This window comes from Cydia amplana, chromosome 9 (assembly GCF_948474715.1).
Source record: "Cydia amplana chromosome 9, ilCydAmpl1.1, whole genome shotgun sequence".
Classification (NCBI taxonomy): Eukaryota; Metazoa; Arthropoda; class Insecta; order Lepidoptera; family Tortricidae; genus Cydia; species Cydia amplana.
Window position 1 is genome coordinate 2,984,855 of NC_086077.1, and position 20,269 is coordinate 3,005,123.

The window sequence follows — 20,269 nt, forward strand, 5'->3', positions numbered from 1 at the left end:
CGCGCCTTTAGACGCATAAAACCACAAACGCGAATCACCAACTCTACGCAAAAAACCACTTAAGCGAAACACCAACTACGCAAAACACCAACTACGCATAACGCCAACATGAAATTACGCAAAACACAAATCACGCTAAATACCATATATGCGGAATACCACCTATCACAGTACGCGAAATGCCAACTAACACGATACGCGAAATAACCCTTTTGATTCCTTTAGACGCATAAAACCACAAACGCGAATCACCAACTCTACGCAAAAAACCACTTAAGCGAAACACCAACTACGCAAAACACCAACTACGCATAACGCCAACATGAAATTACGCAAAACACAAATCACGCTAAATACCATGTATGCGGAATACCACCTATCACAGTACGCGAAATGCCAACTAACACGATACGCGAAATACCAACTAGATGCATGTCCGCCTTGCCGTCTGTAGACTACAGTTTCAAAATAAGTCGGCCGTTTTGGAAACCATAGGTTCGAAATCTTATGTATTAAAACTATAGACAAGTAGGTCCTTATAAAATGAAACCTCTTTAGATAACGAATGGCTGTTGTTGATGAAAGGTATTATACTTCGATTGTAAATATTATATTTTACAAGTTCCAGTTGGTATTTCGCGTTTGTGGTATTGTAAGTGTTTGGTATATTGCGTAATAAATAAAATCGCCAAACACCACAACACGTCAGGTTGGTATTTCGCGTTTGTGGTATTATGCGTAGTTGGCGTTTTGCGTAATATTTTTTAGAAGTCCGCAAAATACCAAAAAACCTGGGATTGGTATTTCGCGTTTGTGGTTATATGCGTCTAAAGGTTTTTGATTCACAGTGAATACAACTTTTCCTGCTTCCGTCATTTTACACATCTTTTTGAAAGGTTTGTTTATATACTGACATATCTTCCTTGCAATCAAATCATAGACATTAGTTTTAATTATCTAGACATCTAGACAAGTAGGTCCTTATAAAATGAAACCTCTTTAGATAACGAATGGCTGTTGTTGATGAAAGGTATTATACTTCGATTTTAAATATTATATTTTACGAGTTCCAGTTGGTATTTCGCGTTTGTGGTATTGTAAGTGTTTGGTATATTGCGTAATAAATAAAATCGCCAAACACCACAACACGTCAGGTTGGTATTTCGCGTTTGTGGTATTATGCGTAGTTGGCGTTTTGCGTAATATTTTTTAGAAGTCCGCAAAATACCAAAAAACCTGGAATTGGTATTTCGCGTTTGTGGTTTTATGCGTCTAAAGGGACTCGCGAGGAAATTGCCGCGCGCAGCAGTTCGGTCTGTGTAGACGTGCCTCGGCCGCATTGCCTCGGGCGACACCGCGACCGAGCTGCTTCGCGCGGCAAATTCCCCGCGAGGCGGATCGCCTATTTATGTAACGCGCGTGCGCGTGTCGTACGAGACTTAGGATTGCTTTTGAACTTTGTTTAATAAAATGTATGTTAGGTGATATTTATTTAAGTATGACTCACTATTATTTCACTGAAGTTGTTGAAAGTCACAACTGAAGTATGTCTGATAAAAATGGGATCCAAAGAAATGTAGATGTTGGAGGTTGGAGGAAACACGAGTGTGATACTTGTATCAAGCCATTTCCGTCAGTAGAAATTTGGATTTTCTACTGACAAAATTGTTTGACAGACTATGGGTAATACATTTATGTTTGCTAATGTATGTTCACATAACAACTTTTGTTGTTGCTATTAATAGCAATCACAAGTCTCTTTAGTATTCTTTTTTTTTTAATATTATTATTTCTGTATTTTACAGATTATTATTATTCTTCCGATTTCCGCATTAATAAGAGTACTTTAAGGCTGCGTTTCCATGAGAGATGTGCGATGATGCATAGCGAGGGATATGGTTGTTAGGAACCAATAGAATTGCCCACTGGAGCAGCACTGAGCGAGGATAGGTAAATCAAGTGATTCTATTGGTTCTTAACAAACATCGCTCACTATGCATCATCGCACATCTCTCATGGAAACGCAGCCTTAAACATGGCGGTTGTTATAAATAAAATGTTTTGCTGTGTGATTGGTGTAAACGAATTTAGATAAAAATTTTGGAATATTAATAATGTTAAATTGTTATACTTATAAATGTTGTATTCGAAAGTTAATAGTAATACATGAAACTATACATCTGTAAAGTATACAAATTTATCCATGTTTGAATCAACTTGTTGAAGGAATTTTACATTGTAAATGTAATAATATAAATCTTTATTCCCAATAAGCAGTATATTATTAAAATAACATACTAAAATTACAGTACATTAAGTACATATCATGTTTTAGCATTTAATAATTTTACTCTATGGCGCTCATGACATGAACTATGCTCAGATTCCGGACAACCCGCTGGGCGGGTTGTTTTATACACAGCTATAGACGACCGGTTTCTGGGGTAGTGCGCTGTTTATTTTCTGGCAGTGAATGTGTTAAAATATGGAATCCCTATGATTTATCTGTCAGCTCCCACGGCTCATATATGAGTCAGAACGCTTATGGTGACGTCATATTTACAGAAGTAAATAAATAATTGAAATTGCTCACTAGTGACTTTTGTGTAATTTGTATTATTTTACCCATATTTACAATTTTACAGTATAATTTAAATAGTTAATAATATTTTCTGGAACTTGGTACATCAATTATTTCAGTATTCACAATGTGTGTTTTCATACAGAACTTGTGTTTCATGTCCACTGTCTTTAAGTTAAATGACTTTCACAAGCAATTTTTTAACATGAGTCACTACAGGATGGGGTTGATAATTATAAGTTATTAGCTTATTGCCACAGCAAATATGTTTAATGAAAACTCAATAGGGTATAAATTTAGGTTCTCACCCTCAATCTGAATATTTGTCATTACGTTTTTTATATCACCAAGATCTGCATTTACTTTAGGTTCAATAAAATTGTATTACCAACTACCACCAAAGATGAAAAAATAAAAGAAAACTATGAGTCTTAAAATCTATTTATTTCAACATACGTTAACAACCAAACCAAGATCATTTCTTTCCTTTCTTGCCTGCGGGTTTTTCTTCCGTGTTCTTGGGATTCTGCCAGTTCAAAGGGTTTCGGCGGTACATGGGCCACGGGGGCACGGTCAAGATGGCAGCAAGCAGGAAACCGGCTCCCAGGATATACACCGATTGAGAGAACTGCTGAACAATATACCCCCAAACGAATCCAACGATGCTGAACAGTGTTATGATGGCTCTGTATAATTTTTCTGCCTTAGCTTGCCCGACGTAGTCAATGTGAGTTGGGATTGATGTGAAGAAATCCATGGTTGTTAATTGTTCGTAGTCTTTTTCTCAAAACAATTAGTTTTGTCTTTTTTATAAGAAATTGGAAATCAAATTCGTCGCAGACACGTCAGTATAGCCAATTAGCCACGACAGATCCACAGATACAAAACAGACAACCTAATGACAGGTGTCATTGAGTCCGAAACGATGAAGTCCTTTGGCTGTTTCTTCGTTTGGTATATTTTTATTATACTTGGTCAACCAGATCTTGACAGTAGAAAAAGGCGGCAAATTTGAAAAATGTAAGCACGAAGGGATATCGTCCCATAGAAAATTTTAGTATAGTATAGTATATCGTTTATTGCAAACCATGGTACAATATAATAGATGTTACAATAAGAAACAGATCACATGGCACCCTGGTAGGGTATGGCAATTATCCTTAAGACTACATTAACTAAATATAATATTTAGTACACTTAAACATACTTTGCTTGCTACTTGCTACATATTATTATTTTCTATGTTTAGGAACTTTGTTTACAAATATTATCATAATAGATCATCCTGCATAAATTCTTCGATGGTATAGTATGATTTTTGCAATAGAACGGACTTGAGTTTTTGTGTAAATAAATGATTTATTTGTATGTTTTTTATTTCAGTAGGTAGTTTATTATATATATTTATTGCTCGGTAGTACGGTCCTTTTTTATAAATATCTAAGATTGGTTCTGGGAGGATGAGATTATCTTTGCGACGCGCACTCTTGTTAAATTCAAATAGGTGTAAATTATTTTTGACAAATGAAGTTATTTCCAGGATATACAGAGAGGGGAGAGTCAATAATTGAAGTTCCTGAAAATGGGGTTTGCAACTGTCGGTCTGTGGAATATTTACCAATATACGGATGCATTTTTTTTGCATTATAAATAGGTCGTGGGCGTCGCTGCTATGGCCCCACAATAGCAAACCATAACTGAGCCAAGACTGTGCATATGCGTAGTAAGCGGACAGGGCGCAATGGATATGTGTGTTTGATTTTAAAATGCTTTAGGTGCTGCACAGCGTCGTTTGCTCAATGTCAGGTGCTATGACCTCGGCAGAGTCAATAGTATAGCATCCTGGCATGTCCAGCCTCCGAAGAGGCTGGGCTTCTTTATAATATGGTCAAGGCCATATTACAAATTAGAAATAGTGAAAGTTAGATTGTTGTAGTTTTATTAGAGAGCCACTATGAGGGTGGCATTTGTAAAAACCCTCTATAAATAAATAAAGAAAAAAAAATTGAATTTCGCGCCTTTTTTTACTGACAAGATTTGGTTGACCAGCTATATTTTTTGTTTCTTTTTTTTTCTAACTTGTTTTTCATATATGGCCTCTCATATAGCAACACTGCGTTGCACTTTTCCGTCAGTCGGTTGTCAACATTCAGTTCGATCAGACTCATTAGGTTAATTTTAGTTAACAAAGATATTAGTTTTATTTTCCAAAAGTACAACAAACAAAATTAATTAAAATGACAACATTTAAGCAAGTTCCTCTTACATGTGGTGGCCATACTAGACCAGTGGTGCATTTGGACTTTAGTGACGTTACCAAGGATGGGTATTACCTGATTTCTGCCTGCAAAGGTGAGTTATTAACGACTGCTTTGCACTTGCGTGCCCTTTCGCCTTGGCCTAGTCGTGGGTGGAAGACCTGCAAATGAGTTTGGGTTGTGTTTGTTTGGGATTGGTCGCGACAGATGTTAGGTTAAGATGTATTGGAAAGGCCTTCACTTTCCTTGTTTTCGTCGACCGGTCCGCTCGGCCGGCATGCATTCTAGGTGTGTGATGGCCTTCTCTTTCCGGGCTTGCAGGAAGTGCCTTGAGTATCCGCTCGTATGTGTCTCGCAGCCGCTCGCCTTGACGTCGGGCCGTGCTTTTTGTTCACGATGTTGACATGACTTTTAAGTTATAGGCCTTTGTGCTCTTAGTATGTCACTGTCCGAATAAAATTGCTTTTCTGTTTTACATGTTGACATTTCACTTGCTCTGGGTCACCTTGTACTTGTCCAAGGCTCCAATAAGATCTTGACATTAATATTTATACCTCAATACCTGAGAAAATGGATTACTTTCATTAAGGAAACAGTTTTGTTGCAACATTAAATGTAATTATTGTCTGCTATTATCTGCTTGTGATAAAGAGATCTTTGATGGGAATAGAGTAACCTTCATCTAAGATTATCTTTCCTTATATAGAGTTGAGTTTGCCTATTTGTTTACTATTTATAAACATTTTGAACAGGATCATGCCCAGAATATTTAAAAAATGTTTTCATAAATTAATGAGCCAATCAACTTCTTGGAGTGTTGGATATGGATATATTTCCGACATGTATCTTTAAAACCAAACCTTTATTGGTTTTAATTAATTTGGTACTTATAAATCAATTTTTAACCAGCTATCTTGAACATGTATAAGTATGTATTGATAACAGATTAAAAAAGAATCATTTGCCTTTCTGGGCATAATGAATAAGTATAATGAGCAGAGATCGGCTGGGGTGAGCTATTTACCTTATAATTTGACAAGTCTTATGTCATATTATAAGGAAAATAGCTCACCCCCACCGATCTCTGATAATGAGATAATTTGACACAACTTAACCTAGTCTCACCAAACGCTCAATAAGGCTTGTGTTGTATAATAAACACAAAAAAAAGAGTAGGGACAATTGGGACATTGGAGCATTTTAGGTAGTAGAAAATAATACAGAGAATACAGCAATATAAATAGAGGTAAACAATGGGTGATCTTATTGCTAAAAAGCAATATCTTCCAGACACCCTTCAGATAAGAGAGTTTCTTTATTAAATAATATTACAGTACATAATTATGCTGCTACTTTACCACACTAGTGTGATAATTAGCACATTACATAACTATATCGAAAATTTAAAGAGTCATTATGTACTGTAAAATGTTGTATGATACATGTGTGAATAGATAGGTAATTCAATACTATTTTTCGCACTTGTTTCGTAATGTACTATATTTTAACTGCAGTCTACAACTAATTTGTTGTATATTATAATTAAGCATAGTGCTTTTATGTCCCTTGGCACTTGATACAGCATTACCATAGAGTAAGCTTAATTATATTTATATTTTATTTATATTTAAGCCTTTATTTTTCCTTAAATAGTTTTACATAATAAAAGTTTTCTAATAATATTGTTGTTCATTTTACTATATTAAGGACCCCTGTCAGGTATAGGCCTCCTGCATATCTTTCCACCTTTCTCGGTCTTTAGCCTTGATTAGCCAATTTTCTCCAGCTGTGACTATGATATCCATGGACCTCCCTGGATATCTTGTTATGGGTTTTCCCACCTTCCTTTTGCCATGGGGTCCTGGCCACTTTGTGACTTTGTTGGTCCACCTGTCATTTGTCAATCTTCCTATGTGGCCGACCCATCTCCACTTCTGTTTCAGCACAAACTCGAGTGCATCTATGATGTTTGTTTGGGATCGGATGTACTTGCTGTTAACCTTATCCTTAAGTTTTATGCTAAGAATGCTCCTTTCCATTGCTCTCTGGCATGTTCTTATCTTTAATTTGTTCTGGTTTGTGTGCACCCAAGTTTGAGAAACGCATGTAAGGCATGGTAAGATGCATGTGTCCATTATTGTTTTCTTATGTTTGAGACTGTAGTTTCCTTTTAGAAGCTCTTTAAAACTCCCAATACTTCCTCCAGCTGATATGGATTCTGCGGTCTATCTCCTGGCTGTTGCTGTCAGTGGCAAAGGATATTCTCTTGCCCAAGTATATGTAGTGGTCTACAAATTCGAGTTCCTTGCCTTGTATGTGTATTTTTGTAGGGGCTCTGTTAGTCATAATTTTGGTTTTTGTATGGTTCATTTCCAAACCGACTTTACAGCTTTCCTTGTTTAGCTCATTTAGCATTATTTGTAGAGTGTTGGTATTTTCTGAAAATATTGCTATGTCGTCCGCGAATCGTAAATGACTTAAGCGTTTATCAAATACTTTAATTCCTTTTGTATCCCAGTCCAGCTGGCAGAATATGTTTTGCAGCACCGCTATGAATAACTTTGGTGACAAGCTTAATTATGCCAGTCCATTTATGGGCAGCTTATTTCAAAGTCAATGTCTATAAATAATGTATGTGGAAGTGATAGTCAAAGACATATTATCTCAATGAAACATTCTGACAAACTATAGTATGTGCTATGAAGCTGCTGTTATGCTATATAACTAACATTTCATTTATATTTTTGTCAATATCTATTAATTTTTAATAGAGATGCCCCGAATAGTGGTTTTGGCCGAATACCGAATATTCGGCCCCTTTTGTTACTCTAGTGAATGTAGTCAGAGTCAATAAAATCAAACCCATGGTAAAAATAAAATTATTAGTGTACAAATGCTCAAAAAACAGTCTTAGAATTAGGTCGTAGTAGTCTGTGGTTATTTTTACTGTGTAATTTATCTTTTTAGGTAGGTGTAAGAGATATTCGGTATTCGGCCGAATGTTGTCGACGATTCGGCAAAGTTGCTGAATAGGCCGAATACCGAATAGTTGCCGAATATTCGTGGCATCTCTAGTTTCTAATCTAACAATATTTTTTTTGTTTAATATATTTTTACATTCCTAACAATCTCAGAAGAATTAAAAGAGTTACACTCCATAAGTTAAATAAATCAAAAATTATTTCGCTCTTATCTAGATATGAATATACAAATGCCAATTACCAATGTAATGTCTGTCTCAATACATGTCTATGACTACAATTATGAATTCCATTAGATGGCAAGCCCATGTTGCGGCAAGGTGAGACAGGCGACTGGATTGGCACCTTCGAGGGGCACAAAGGGGCCGTGTGGGGCGTAGCCCTGACTCAAAACGCCAGCTTGGCGGCCAGTGGCGCTGCTGACTTCTCAGGTACGACATTTCCTGCTAGAGAGAGATGGTAAGACAGTGAGAGAGACGGTTGAACGGATCGGCACCTTCGAGGGGTACAAAGGAGCCGTGTGGGGCGTAGCCCTGACTCAAAACGCCAGCTTGGCGGCCAGTGGCGCTGCTGACTTCTCAGGTATGACATCTACTGCAAGAGAGAGAAAAATGTAAGATAGTGAAAAATTATGATTCGACCGAAGGTGCCGTTTCGGCCGAAACTAGAGCAAAACCGAACGAGATTCGAGATGTTACGAGTACCTACATATATGTAGCGCATGATTATTTTCCATCACATTTTCACGGAAATGTACGACCGTGTCTTGCTATTTCAGTCAGTCTCGGTACAAAAAGTACTGAGGTTGACTGAAGCAGCATGACAAATACGAACGTTTCCGAGAAAATACGCCGGAAAACTACATCACTACACACTACATCTACACTACAGTCACTACACATTATGCACTACATCTCTACAGATGTGGAGATGATGTATGATGTAGATTGTAAATCGACTTGTTATAAAATCGTAACTTTTGTCTTAGGGGCTATTCATAAATTACGTCATTTTAAATTGGGGGAGGTCTGGACATCGGATGATGGTAGCATGACGTAGGAGGAATGAAGAAATTTTTGGATGATTTTAGGGGGGGGGGGGGGGTCTAAAATCGTCAAAAATAGATGACGTAATTTATGAACAGCCCCTTAGCGTCCCTCCCTCTACTAATTCATAAGCCTGGCCTGATAAACCAATTAAACCGATTTCTCGACTCAGTAGCAAAAGGTGCGAAATAAAAAAAAAATATGAGAGATTGACTCTTCGCGCCTACATTTTTAGTTTACCGCCCTTTTCCACTAAAAAAATTGTTGGTCAAACTATAATTATAACCATTGTGTTTTGACGATATTTTTTTCTTTCAGCGAAACTCTGGGACGCGCGTTACGGCGAAGTGGTTCACACGTTCGACCACGACCACATAGTGAAGAGCGTGAACTTTAATGCTGACGACTCTCTTCTTCTTACTGCGAGTAATGAGAAACTCATCCGGGTGTTCGACCTGAACAAGCCTGAAGCTGGCCGTGAGTTGTTACATCCTCACTACAATATAGGGCTCATTTAGACGGCGCGCGAACTCGTATACGATTTTAGTTACATTGCGGACCATTGAGGTTACATCAATTCAGCCGACCGATCAAATGACGCAATGTAATGAAACTCGCATGCGAGATCTCGCACCGTCTAAATCGCCATAAGTGTCGTAAACGTGATCAAGTTCCTAGTGAGGCGAGTAGGAGAAGTGACACCGAGTGTGGGTATATCACAATATGACTCGCACGTGATGCGAGTTACTCCGTGGCACGTGCAATTGTGCCCAAATATGGGAAACTCCCAAATACAAATATACATGGTAAATACCTACCCCGCCTTCAATCACTACACCTTATAAAACAAAGTCCCCCGCCGCGTCTGTGGGTTTGTATGTTCGCGATAAACTCAAAAACTACTAAACGGATTTTCATACGGTTTTCACATATCGATAGAGTGATTCCTGAGGAAGGTTTGTGTATAATTTGTTAACCCGTGCGAAGCCGGGGCGAGTCGCTAGTAGTAAATACACCTAAGTCTCTCCCCATTTCCAATATTTATTGATTGCTTGTAACCGACACCGAGAGCATATCATTCCTCTCTTTACGAGAGATTCCCATCATAATTGCGTTGATATTGATCACACAGATACAGGGAAAACACCGTTTTCCTTGTTGATTTCACAACAAAGTCTAATTGAATCAGAGTCCTTGCCGAAAGCAATGCGTTTATGGTCAAGTATTTACTAAGTATTGTATTGTTACCTCAAGGTTCTGATGTGAGTCAGAATTCCTATGTATATGCATACAGGTGCGTTGTGGTTAGTAATTTAAATCGCAGTCTAAAAGGTATTATGATATACACGTTAAATTGTGGACTTGCGAATCTGAAAGCTGAATTTTGCGAGTAACTTGGTTGCCAAGCGCTAACGCAATCTTCTTTGGAGATCTTATAGGGATTGCGAAAGTTTTTACAGTACATATGGTCCTATTCTCCCTCACTAGTGCGTAAAATAGCACTTTTCGTGCGAATGTCAAATATTAAACGACCATATGTACTGTAAAACGTTGTACGATACACGTGCGAATAAGTAATTCGCAACTCGTGTCGATTTAAAACTTTTCGCCACTCGTTTCGAATTTCCTCTTTTTCGCACTTGTATCGTAAATAACTATTTGTGGGGGCCCTATGATTTTTCTTGGACCTTGGATTTTTCGCAGCATTAGGACAAAATGACTAGTGATTTTAGGACAAAAGTTATTATACCTAAGCTGACAGTTCAAATGAGGACGATTGTTAGGAGAAGAACATTTAAGATTCATGGGTTTTAGAATTGTTACACTATATCAAATGACTGAAGAAATTGAGCATTGGGACGAATATCCATTAGGACAAAAATTTGTGGCAACATAATTAGCGCAACTTACTACTAGCGTAACGTACGTATTAAAAATTTAAACAACGATTTATTTTCAGCCGTGGAAAAATTTAGTGCCCACGCCAGCAGTATCCGCCACGCGGTGTTCCTCCACAACTCTCGCATCGCGAGCGTTAGCGACGACCTCACTATGCGCGTGTGGGACAGGACGTCTGGCCAGGTGAGACAATACATTACCGACCCTATCACACAAGACATAGAGTTTACAATTCAGCGCCCACGCCAGCAGTATCCGCCACGCGGTGTTCCTCCACAACTCTCGCCAGCGGAGGAATGACTCTTATTACACAGGCGAGAGGGTTCAAAGTTCAGCACTCGAACGGTAACCCACGTCTGATCCATGCCCGTATGGGATAGGACGTCTGGCCAGATGAGGCTTACATTACCGGTTTTGACGACCGGTCTGGCCTAGTGGGTCACTACCCACCCTGCCTGTGAATCCGCGGTCCTGGGTTCGAATCCCAGCAAGGACATTTATTTGTGTGATGAGCACAGATATTTGTTCCTAAGTCATGGTTGTTTGATGTTTTCTATGTATTTTAGTATTTGTATATTATATATATCGTTGTCTGAGTACCCACAACACAGGCTTTCTTGAGCTTACCGTGGGGCTTAGTCAATTTGTGTAATAATGTCCTATAATATTGATTTATATATTATATTATTTATTTATTTATTACCGACCCTATTACACAGGTTATAGAGTTGAAAATTTAGTATATAATTGTCTCAGGCAATACAGCGGTTCAAATTTACTCATATTTCTTTAAAACAAGTATGATATAAACCAATATTATTAGAGCATGGTACAGTCGCCATCAGATATATCGGATCGGCCAAGGTGTTCACAATATCTGAACACGCACTCTAACGCCATGACAATAGAGGCGTGTTCAGATCTTTGTGAGCACCTTGACCGCTCCGTTATATCTGACGGCGAACTTGCCTACCACGCCGCCCTAGTTATGACGTTATAATAAAAAACCGGCCAAGTGCGAGTCGGACTCGCGCACGGAGGGTTCCGCACCATCAACAAAAAATAGAGCAAAACAAGCAAAAAAAACAAGCAAAAAAACGGTCACCCATCCAAGTACTGACCCCGCCCGACGTTGCTTAACTTCGGTCAAAAATTACGTTTGTTGTATGGGAGCCCCACTTAAATCTTTATTTTATTCTGTTTTTAGTATTTGTTCTTATAGCGGCAACAGAAATACATCATCTGTGAAAATTTCAACTGTCTAGCTATCACGGTTCGTGAGATACAGCCTGGTGACAGACGGACGGACGGACGGACAGCGGAGTCTTAGTAATAGGGTCCCGTTTTTACCCTTTGGGTACGGAACCCTAAAAATCAGAGTGTCATTTCATTGACCGCGAAAATCGAAGTTCGCAAATTGCGGGCATTTTTCTCAGTCACTCTAATTACGCCTTCATTGGAGTAAAAGAGAAAGATCCCCGCAATTTGCGAAAAACGGTTTTCGCGGTAGCCCCTCTGTTTAAACTTACTACAACGAGAATTAAAACTGAACAGTAGTTTATTGTGCATACTTTTTTAGGGTAAAATAATATTTAGGCTAACGAGTATCATTGTGTTTCAGGACGTGAACAAAATCGAGTTTACCTCAATTCCAAATAGTTTAGAACTGTCAAGGGATGGCGCGATTTTGACAGTAGCACACGGTGAGTTGTTGTTTTTTTTTTCTTAACCGTTTCATTGCGTGTTCCATTTTAGAAAACTTTTGGCTGTGGCGGCGAACAATTATTTCATGACACGACAGACGTGCCACGTACAATATGATGGCACGCCTATCGTGTCATACGCCACACGATAAAAACTATGATAACACGCTTGTCGTGCCATTCGCACCGAATCGGTTAATTTCACATCTAGTAGTAGTAAATTCAGATATATTCATTCTTCAGGTATGGAAACTTAAAAATCAAGTTGGAATTTTAAGGTCCGAATAGGGCTTCCGTTCCCGAGTAGTATTAACACAACTAGATTCAAAACAAAAAATATGTATAAAATTATCTTTATCGCGTATCTTTATCTTTACTTGAAAATATTTGTAATTGTAGAACTAGCCTTATGGACCAATTTTGCATGTATTATATACTAGCCTTAAAATGTATAGTTCATTGATTTTGTATGAGGGTAGTTTGTATGAGGGATGTAGACCAAATTCAATATACGCGATATAATCCGTTTTAATCGTTTTATTAAAAAAAAGTGCTATGTCTTGCGAGGTTAAATTCGTCTAAATCCGTGAACTTGTGCAGGGTTTCACACGACGGATTATACAACCTAACCCGTTTTTGATTAGATTATCAACTGAGCTGTCAACGAGGCCAAACGTATTTTTTGATATGATCTTTGTAAACATTGTATGAACCGTTTTTACTTTTAACAGGCTTGTTATATGCTACACAGTGGCATTAAGAGGCAACAGGAGTGGTCATTTCTCCATACAAACGTCCTCGACTGTTTCCTCCGTGGGTTTTGAAGCTAGAGCAATGATTTTTTCAACACAGATTAATATTGTCAATATCTGTGTCGGACCGTTTTGCTTTTTTTGTTTTTTTTTTTTTTTTTTAAGGCGCTAGAGCCTTTCAAAAATGGCCAAAATGGCCTAATTGACTATGCCGCAATGAGAGGCGTGGTATTCAAAACTGATATCAATTAGCCAAAAAAGCAAAACGGTCCGACACAGATAATTTCATAATCATTTAGATTTCCAAATTTGGTTACGATTGGTTAAGTTTTGGAGGAGGAAACAGTCGAGTACGAAACCTCGATTTTTGAGATTTTTACGCAGGATTTTTCGCCTTGTCCTTATCGCACTAGTTTTGGGAGCCGCCTCCGTTAGCGAGACGGGTATATTTACTTAAAATATTTAAATCTCAGCTCCTGTTTCGTCTTAACTGCCGGCATAATCGGCCGGATTATGCGCGTCCGATAGATATAGGAAATGACGGGTCAATGAACGATATTCTTCGTGCATAGTGTCCTTACTTTAGACTTATACAGGGTGCCCAGTAATTAGTGGATAACCTTCTAACCACACGCTAATTACATCTTTACAGACAAAGATATGGCCTAGATTGTGATTAAAGTGAAGTATGGAGCTAGCCATTAAAAAAGACAGAAAAGTTCGATAATCTCGAAAACCACGAAACTTTTACTAGACCTATAAGTGCATTTTCTGGACCAGCCTAAGGTGCTCTGTCGGTGGTTAGAAGGTTATCCACTAATTACTGGGCACCCTGTATATATTCTAATGATTCATATTTATTCGGTGGACCGTTTTTCTGCTATTAGACAACACAACTATCGATATCGACAAAAAAAGGTTTCTAACTCTAGCAAAATTGCGACAGTCTTTTGTTTTGCCGCGAAAATTCCGGGCTCTGCTAACGAATGTATATGATAATCTACTATATATTGTGTTCTACAGGTACCAACGTGTCATTCTACTCAACGGACACGATGCGCAAGATGCGCGAAGTGGCCGTCCCGACCAAGTGCTACTCCGCCTCGCTGGCCCCCTCGCGGGCCACCTTCGTGTGCGGCGGCGAGGACCTCAAGGTCTACAAGTTCGACTACAACACCGGCACCGAGCTAGGTACTGTAGTATATACCAACAGGTACCAACGTGTCCTACTCAACGGACACGATGCGCAAGATGCGCGAAGTGGCCGTCCCGACCAAGTGCTACTCCGCCTCGCTGGCCCCCTCGCGGGCCACCTTCGTGTGCGGCGGCGAGGACCTCAAGGTCTACAAGTTCGACTACAACACCGGCACCGAGCTAGGTACTGTAGTATATACCAACAGGTACCAACGTGTCCTACTCAACGGACACGATGCGCAAGATGCGCGAAGTGGCCGTCCCGACCAAGTGCTACTCCGCCTCGCTGGCCCCCTCGCGGGCCACCTTCGTGTGCGGCGGCGAGGACCTCAAGGTCTACAAGTTCGACTACAACACGGGCACCGAGCTAGGTACTGTAGTATATACCAACAGGTACCAACGTGTCCTACCCAACGGACACGATGCGCAAGATGCGCGAAGTGGCCGTCCCGACCAAGTGCTACTCCGCCTCGCTGGCCCCCTCGCGGGCCAACTTCGTGTGCGGCGGCGAGGACCTCAAGGTCTACAAGTTCGACTACAACACCGGCACCGAGCTAGGTACTGTAGTATATACCAACAGGTACCAACGTGTTCTACTCAACGGACACGATGCGCAAGGTGCGCGAAGTGGCCGTCCCGACCAAGTGCTACTCCGCCTCGCTGGCCCCCTCGCGGGCCACCTTCGTGTGCGGCGGCGAGGACCTCAAGGTCTACAAGTTCGACTACAACACCGGCACCGAGCTAGGTACTGTAGTATATACCAACAGGTACCAACGTGTCCTACTCAACGGACACGATGCGCAAGGTGCGCGAAGTGGCCGTCCCGACCAAGTGCTACTCCGCCTCGCTGGCCCCCTCGCGGGCCACCTTCGTGTGCGGCGGCGAGGACCTCAAGGTCTACAAGTTCGACTACAACACCGGCACCGAGCTAGGTACTGTAGTATATACCAACAGGTACCAACGTGTCCTACTCAACGGACACGATGCGCAAGGTGCGCGAAGTGGCCGTCCCGACCAAGTGCTACTCCGCCTCGCTGGCCCCCTCGCGGGCCACCTTCGTGTGCGGCGGCGAGGACCTCAAGGTCTACAAGTTCGACTACAACACCGGCACCGAGCTAGGTACTGTAGTATATACCAACAGGTACCAACGTGTCCTACTCAACGGACACGATGCGCAAGATGCGCGAAGTGACCGTCCCGACCAAGTGCTACTCCGCCTCGCTGGCCCCCTCGCGGGCCACCTTCGTGTGCGGCGGCGAGGACCTCAAGGTCTACAAGTTCGACTACAACACCGGCACCGAGTTAGGTACTGTAGTATATATCAACAGGTACCAACGTGTCCTACTCAAATTAAAAGGCCTGTGCACACCGGGTGCGTGTACGTAGACGTGCACGTGCGCGTTGTAATATATCGGGTGGAACAGAACGAAGGACTTTTACGCAAACGGGGAATTGTTTAGGCTACGTACTTTATTTTTCACTTAATGTTTCTAACCGTTTTTGAGATACAGTTTGTTAAACATTAGTGCAAAAATCTGTATGTTTCAACCCTAGCACGATCCTATCGAATGACATGACATGATAAGTGTCAATTTAAAATGTAAATAACTTTGTAGGGTTGTCACTGATATAAAAATATTTCATTTTAATGATTTTGTTTTACTTTTTAATCCAGCTTTACGATTATAATAACTCTATTGTCGATCACTTAGATAACACTATCCCTTCAGCTCAGTCTCTAGAAATGTTCCAACCTGTATAGATCCTTACGAGAGACGACACGCCGCTTGTGTGACGTGTGCGTGCGCGGTTCAAACATTTCAGCGCACACGCACCCGCAGCCGGTGTGCTCTGGCCTTTAGAATGTCGTCTTTACGGAAAAGTTATTCATAGTTAATTTCGAATGATGAAATGACTACTTTTATCAATGTATTTTTGACTGGTGTTTCAGAATGCAACAAAGGACATTTCGGTCCGGTGCACTGCGTGCGGTGGTCGCCAGACGGCGAGTTGTACGCCACCGGATCCGAGGACGGCACCGTGCGACTGTGGCAGGTACGACAATCAGGCATACTTCATTATTTATCTGATATTGTTCTTGTCAAAGCTGAAAGTCACCTCATTATCATAACCATAGAGAAAAAAATACATAGAGTGCTCACTCCATACATCAGTTTTAGTACCAAAAAGACTATTAGCATCTAGCATCGAGTAGCGGAACTATCAGTACTGCTACTTGACAATAGATGTAGCACCGACCGGAAAGTCTTATGCTGTTGAGATAAGACTTTCCGGTCGGTGCTACATCTATTGTCAAGTAGCATTACTGATAGTTCCGCTACTCGATGCTAGATGTAGACACTGAAATTAATAGTCTGAACTGATGTATGGAGTAAGCACTCTTGTCTTATTATATTTCTCTATGTCATAACTTAGTGGCGCAGTACCCTCTTTATCAACTATCCTATCCTAGGCGCTGAGTAGAGACGTAGCCTCGCTCTGCATTTGCTATCGCATGTATAACGGGGAGTGCTCCGAGTAATTGGATACTTTCCTCTACTTTAAATAAATTATTTCACACCGTGCACGAAATAAAGCACCAGATAATTATTAGAAAAATATAGATAGCAGTTATTTTTAAATACTATCTGTATTTAATTAATTGGATTGAAACATAAAAAGTAGGTGAGTTGACCGTGACGTCACTACACACGTTTTCACATAAATTCTAATATCTGGGTGACCGAGCTTCGCTCGGAAAACATAGAATAACTCGGAAATGCGTGTTTTCCCAGAGATAAGACCTAGCTAGATCGATTTTTCGCCCCCGAGAACCCCCATATAGCAAATTTCATCGAAATCGTTAGAGCTGTTTCCGAGATCCCCGAAATATATATAAAAATAAATATATAAATAAATAAATAAATAAACAAGAATTGCTCGTTTAAAGGTATTAGATAGATAGATAGATAGATAGATGGAAATTAGAAAATCGTTTTGACAGTTCTAAAATAAAAAAAGCGGCCAAGTGCGAGTCGGACTCGCCCATGAAGGGTTCCGTATTTAGGCGATTTATGACGTATTAAAAAAAAAACTACTTGCTAGATCTCGTTCAAACCAATTTTCGGTGGAAGTTTACATGGTAATGTACATCATATATTTTTTTTAGTTTTATCATTCTCTTATTTTAGAAGTTAGGGGGGGGGGGGACACACATTTTACCACTTTGGAAGTGTCTCTCGCGCAAACTATTCAGTTTAGAAAAAAATGATATTAGGAACCTCAATATCATTTTTGAAGACCTATCCATAGATACCCCACACGTATGGGTTTGATGAAAAAAAAAATTTAGAGTTTCAGTTCGAAGTATGGGGAACCCCAAAAATTAATTGTTTTTTTTCTATTTTTGTATGAAAATCTTAATGCGGTTCACAGAATACATCTACTTACCAAGTTTCAACAGTATAGTTCTTATAGTTTCGGAGAAAAGTGGCTGTGACATACGGACGGACAGACAGACGGACAGACAGACGGACAGACAGACATGACGAATCTATAAGGGTTCCGTTTTTTGCCATTTGGCTACGGAACCCTAAAAAGAAGCTGATTCGACTAGTAGGAAAGTAACCAATTGTTCTTGGATTAATCCCTGCCGCCATTCTTTACGTTTACGCCGTCGCTCGACGCGACAACATTAATATCACCACGTAGATAATTGGCAGTTTTCAACTGTGCATTTTTCTAGAAACTTCCTGCCTCACACAGATACACTCTGGAATGGACTGTCGCCTGCCGCATATTCGGACCGATATAACCTCCAAACTTAAGAAAAGAGTGTAATTCCATCTTAAATTCCGGCAACGCACTTACAACCCTCTGATGTTGAAGTTGTCCATCCGTTTGTCTCCTATATAATTCAATAAAAAACTCGACAGGGGTTTAACAGGGGGCTAAAAGAAAGCGTTTATCTTTGCCCTTTACTTTTAGTTGTAATAGTTAAGAGACTCCCGCAATCCATGGACATAGAGAAACAAATACATAAAGTGCTCACTCCATACATCAGTTCAGACTATTAATTTCAGTGTCTACATCTAGCATCGAGTAGCGGAACTATCAGTACCGCTACTTGAAAATAGGTGTAGCACCGACCGGAAAGTCTTATCTCAACAGCATAAGACTTTCCGGTCGGTGGCGACATCTATTGTCAAGTAGCAGTACTGATAGTTCCGCTACTCGATGCTAGATGCTAATAGTCTTTTTGGTACTAAAACTGATGTATGGAGTGAGCACTCTATGTATTTTTTTCTCTATGTCCATGGACTTGGAATGTTATTATACTTATTATATTAAAATACATGTATGTTTGTTTATAGGGCGTGCCCGGGCGCGTGTACGGGCTGTGGCGGCGCAGCAACGAGACCGCGCCCATCACCAACGGCTTCAAGGAGGTCGCCGCCAACTGACACACGGACACATGTCTGCAGGTAACCGACCATAGATTCAGGGCCAGTTGCACCAACCATAGTTAACAGACTGATCAACGTCACGCGGCAGAGATGAAACTTCCCGTACAATAAAACTTACCGAACGCTTTAACTGCGACAGACGGTTTGGTGCTACTGACCCTAACAGAAGGTTTCCACTTATAGATCCAATAACGTCACCTGTATGACGGCTTCTTCGAAATAGTGACGTCACGATTCCTTGCCGTTTTGTTAGGAGCGTATCGTGAGTAGAGTACGATTGTCAGACTGACTATCATTTCTAATTATTGTATTGCATTACATTGAACTATTACTACTAACGTATAGAACCAGCACAGAGAAACAGAATTTGCGCCATGAGTTGATGTTGTTTTGACAACAAACCATAGAAGCGGAACGTGAATCTCGCGACCTAAACGCGTAAGCGCCACGAATTTTATGGCCCTTATGACGTTTTGGTCACGTGGTGTACCATTGTCGCAATAACCTGTAGGTTATTGCGACAATTTCATTGTATTGGTATGGCTTCTCTATAGTAACAATAACTCAATGTTGCTTTAACCTTTTCCACGCCGTGTCAAACACAAAAGCTGTCACTCAGACGCCACATCATTGAAGTTTCAAAACTGAAGTTGAACTTTATGTATATGCACGTAGGTCTTTGGCGTTGAACCTACGGTGCGGATATATCGGTCATTGGCGTCCAAAAGATTAATGCAAAGGGTCGCATATAGAGATTTGATCCTCAAAACAAACCTGATCGATTGATACCATTAATAAAAACTTATCATCCAGCCTATTACGGGCAGTCCACGAAATTCTTTCAACTAACATTCGTTTTTGTTTACAGGATTTTGAGAGGCAGTGAGAGTGCAAACAAAATTGTGCCTGGTGTTATCGCTCGGCGTTGTCACAGGCAAGCGTTACCGTTACGTTTCGAGGGGGCTGGCTTTAGGGTCCGTTGCACCAAACCGTCTGTCTCCGTTTAAACGTTCGTCAAATTGTATTTTACGGGACTTTGGGCGTTGATCAGTTAGTCAACCGTGGTTGGTGCAACTGGCCCTTAGCCCGAATCAAGACTTTATTTGTAACAAAATATCAAACTTTTGTGTTGTCCCTTTTTTCAACACATTTTTTTTTATATACTCAAACGCAACGTATTTATTGTATAGAAGGAAACTAAATAGACTTGATATGCAACAAAATAAAGTGATTTGTACATAATAAGCTTTTATATTTGCGTTTAGAAATGATAGTTTAATAAAACAATATTTTTAAACAAAATATTCGTTTACTTGTTTTGTCACTGGATGAGATTTGTGTTCCTATAGCTAGTTATAACTATTTTACACCTTGATTTCGGCCAATGTT

At 40.1% G+C, this 20,269-nt stretch overlaps 2 protein-coding genes across 3 annotated transcripts; one reads left to right on the forward strand and one right to left on the reverse strand.

Moving 5' to 3' along the window:
* Window positions 1-3,008: 3,008 nt before the first annotated feature.
* LOC134650653 (signal peptidase complex subunit 1) lies at window positions 3,009-3,458 on the reverse strand. The gene has a single exon (XM_063505585.1). It carries the CDS (start codon window positions 3,336-3,338, stop codon window positions 3,057-3,059), a length of 282 nt encoding a protein of 93 aa, XP_063361655.1. The 5' UTR covers window positions 3,339-3,458; the 3' UTR covers window positions 3,009-3,056.
* Window positions 3,459-4,693: 1,235 nt separating this feature from the next.
* LOC134650922 (serine-threonine kinase receptor-associated protein) lies at window positions 4,694-19,906 on the forward strand. Of its 2 annotated transcripts, XM_063505874.1 has the most exons (9): window positions 4,695-4,933; window positions 8,117-8,251; window positions 9,185-9,343; window positions 10,827-10,948; window positions 12,387-12,468; window positions 14,244-14,411; window positions 16,366-16,469; window positions 18,788-18,898; window positions 19,749-19,906. In XM_063505874.1, the coding sequence occupies exons 1-8, from the start codon at window positions 4,819-4,821 to the stop codon at window positions 18,875-18,877; spliced, it is 975 nt and encodes a 324-aa protein (XP_063361944.1). In that variant the 5' UTR covers window positions 4,695-4,818; the 3' UTR covers window positions 18,878-18,898; window positions 19,749-19,906. The 2 variants fall into 2 exon arrangements, 1 of the variants encoding a protein (XP_063361944.1); XR_010097074.1 differs by lacking the exon at window positions 19,749-19,906 and having other exon boundaries at window positions 4,694-4,933; window positions 14,244-14,785; window positions 18,788-18,820.
* The last annotated feature ends 363 nt before the right edge of the window (window positions 19,907-20,269 follow it).